At 35.1% G+C, this 2,364-nt stretch overlaps 1 protein-coding gene across 3 annotated transcripts; it reads left to right on the top strand.

The window, feature by feature from the left end:
* Window positions 1-382: 382 nt before the first annotated feature.
* On the top strand, window positions 383-2,364 carry LOC131652223 (uncharacterized). 3 transcript variants are annotated; one of them, XM_058922030.1, is made up of 2 exons: window positions 383-685; window positions 830-2,364. In XM_058922030.1, exon 2 carries the CDS (start codon window positions 859-861, stop codon window positions 2,206-2,208), a length of 1,350 nt encoding a protein of 449 aa, XP_058778013.1. In that variant the 5' UTR covers window positions 383-685; window positions 830-858; the 3' UTR covers window positions 2,209-2,364. The 3 variants fall into 3 exon arrangements, with proteins under 3 accessions (XP_058778013.1, XP_058778011.1, XP_058778012.1); XM_058922028.1 differs by having other exon boundaries at window positions 384-685; window positions 848-2,364; XM_058922029.1 differs by having other exon boundaries at window positions 384-685; window positions 845-2,364.

The raw sequence follows: 2,364 nt of genomic DNA, 5'->3' as shown, positions 1-2,364 counted from the left end.
ATTATAAAGATAAATTAATAAATTAAATTTTTTATCCTATCCTGTTGGATTCTAACTCAACTCATATTTAGGATAACAATTTGAGATAGTGAGACAAGATATGATACGTTCAAGATTAATATCATATCCTGTTGTGTCATCAAACACTGAATTGAGATAGGATATGATACTATCCTGTGTACCAAACGAGCCATTTGTGTATTCAATTTTTTAATTCAAGTTAGCATTAATATTAAGTGAAAAAAATAATTAATTAAGAGTATTTATTAGATGATACAATTGAAAAATTAAATATAACATTGCATTAGTAATTTAAATTTAAAGTGACAATTATTTTTTCAAAATCTGACAATTATTTTGCGTGACATTCAAATTACTAATATATATAATGGGCTTTAACCCAACAGACACATAAATAGGTGAATAGTAACATCAACAAGAAAGTAATCGAAGATACGACCGTGACGGCTAGGGCAGAAGAAGACATGAAATTCTCCAAATCAACGATGGTAACTGCAAATCGTTTCACTCCTCCCCTTCCAATCGTGCTGTAATCGATTTCGCTTCATGTGCATATCAATCACAACAAAATAGATCTCAACAAAATCACATACTTCAAATCCTTTTAGTATTGGTGTTTGCCTTCTTCTGTTTCATTTGTACAGAGTCTGAGGAAGGGAAAGAGGTGAGTAAATAACCTTGAGCTTTTGTAGTTTCAGATTATTGCTAGAGTATGCTTTTTATTTTCATTTCAAATCTACCGACCATATTAGATTAGGAGATTAGTATGTGTCATTGATTATTAATATAATTATTTTCTGTGTTTCATACTTTATTATTCAAGCAGGATCACCAACAATGGGAAGAATGGTAACTAGAAGCCAGCGACTTAAATTATTAAATCATGATTCACACTCCAACGACAACTCAAATACTAGTAGTAAGAGATGTAAAGTCATTTCAGACTCCAACAACTCAAATACTAGTAGTAAGAGATGTGAAGTGATTTCAAAGGTGCTGCTCCCTCAAGACTTGATGCTTCATATACTTACTTTTGTTCATGTCAAATGTCTTATTAACTCTGCAAGGTATGTTTGCAAATCCTGGGCCACTACTATTCGAACCTCCCAATTTGCTCTAGCATGCCTATCACATTCTAAACCCGGTATTTATGTTGATGATCGTGACTCTAGAAGTAAATCTTATTTCTTGGATATCAAAAGTTATGTGAATGGTCAGTTTGAATTTGAAAGGACTAGTAATTTCAGAACACCTTCAAGAACAGGAACTGTTATTGCCAGCTGTAATGGCATATTGCTGCTGTTTCGTCAGCGCAACCGCCCTACACGGACACAGATTTTTCTTTTCAATCCTGTCATCAAGTGTTGCCTTAGAACTCCTCCTTTACCCCTGCAACTTGACAAAACTCCTCCTCCTCATTTTCCCGGTTTACATGATCGACTACAACTTGTGTGTCAGTTTACTCTAGTGTATGTTCCTCACACTGCTAAATTCAAGCTGTTCTTCGCAGACAGCGTAGAGGTTGTTTCAGGTGCTTTTTATTATGTTTTCTATGTGCTAACAATTGGAATAGATGACTCGTGGAGAGTGATAGATAGAAAAGAAGCTCCCATTCAACTGCGTGGTATTTGGAAACCACTTTATGATGGAAGCAATTATCTTTACTGGACAAATATACATCGGGGAATAATTGTTGTGGATGTTGAGAAAGAGATTACTGTTGGAAATTTTTCACTTCCCCCTGTGCTAATACGTCCTAGTCTCACATTCTTATATGCGGCAAATCAGCTTTCATTCCTATGGATGGGAAATCTGCTTTCTTGTGTTGTGCGTAAACATGTTGATGACGGCGAAGCATATCATATCTACATTTTGGATTTTGATTCCGGAAAATGGTCTCTTTATCATGAGATGGAACCTTTTGATTTTGTGACTACTTCCGGCCGTAAGCTTTGTATTGTAAGTCTTTTATTTCGTTTCTGGATCCACGATCAAGTCATCTTTAGAGTAACTACACTGCATTTTAACAATGAAAACTTGCCTGAAGGAAGGTGCACCGTGCATTTTAGTTACAGTGTCAAGACTAGAAAACTCACAAAGATTGAGGCCATTGCCATGGCCAATAATGAGGTATGGCTTCACACCAACAGTCTAATTGCATTGCCGAGTAGGAGTACTCCAACATAGTTAGAAGTATTTATCTTTCTATTTAGTTATGAATGTTGGCTTTGCCAAACAAAAGATGAATTTGTAAGATGGTTAGTTTATTTTATTTATCAAACTTGGAGATGGAAACATTTGATGTGTGTTTGCCGAGTTAATCTACTTATTCTGTTTTGACGA

This window comes from Vicia villosa, linkage group LG2 (assembly GCF_029867415.1).
Source record: "Vicia villosa cultivar HV-30 ecotype Madison, WI linkage group LG2, Vvil1.0, whole genome shotgun sequence".
Taxonomy (NCBI): domain Eukaryota; kingdom Viridiplantae; phylum Streptophyta; class Magnoliopsida; order Fabales; family Fabaceae; genus Vicia; species Vicia villosa.
This window is presented reverse-complemented; position numbering and strand designations above follow the sequence as displayed.

Excerpts from the sequence above, each read along its gene's own strand:
- LOC131652223 (XM_058922030.1), top strand. The coding sequence starts at position 859 with ATGGGAAGAATGGTAACTAGAAGCCAGCGACTTAAATTATTAAATCAT.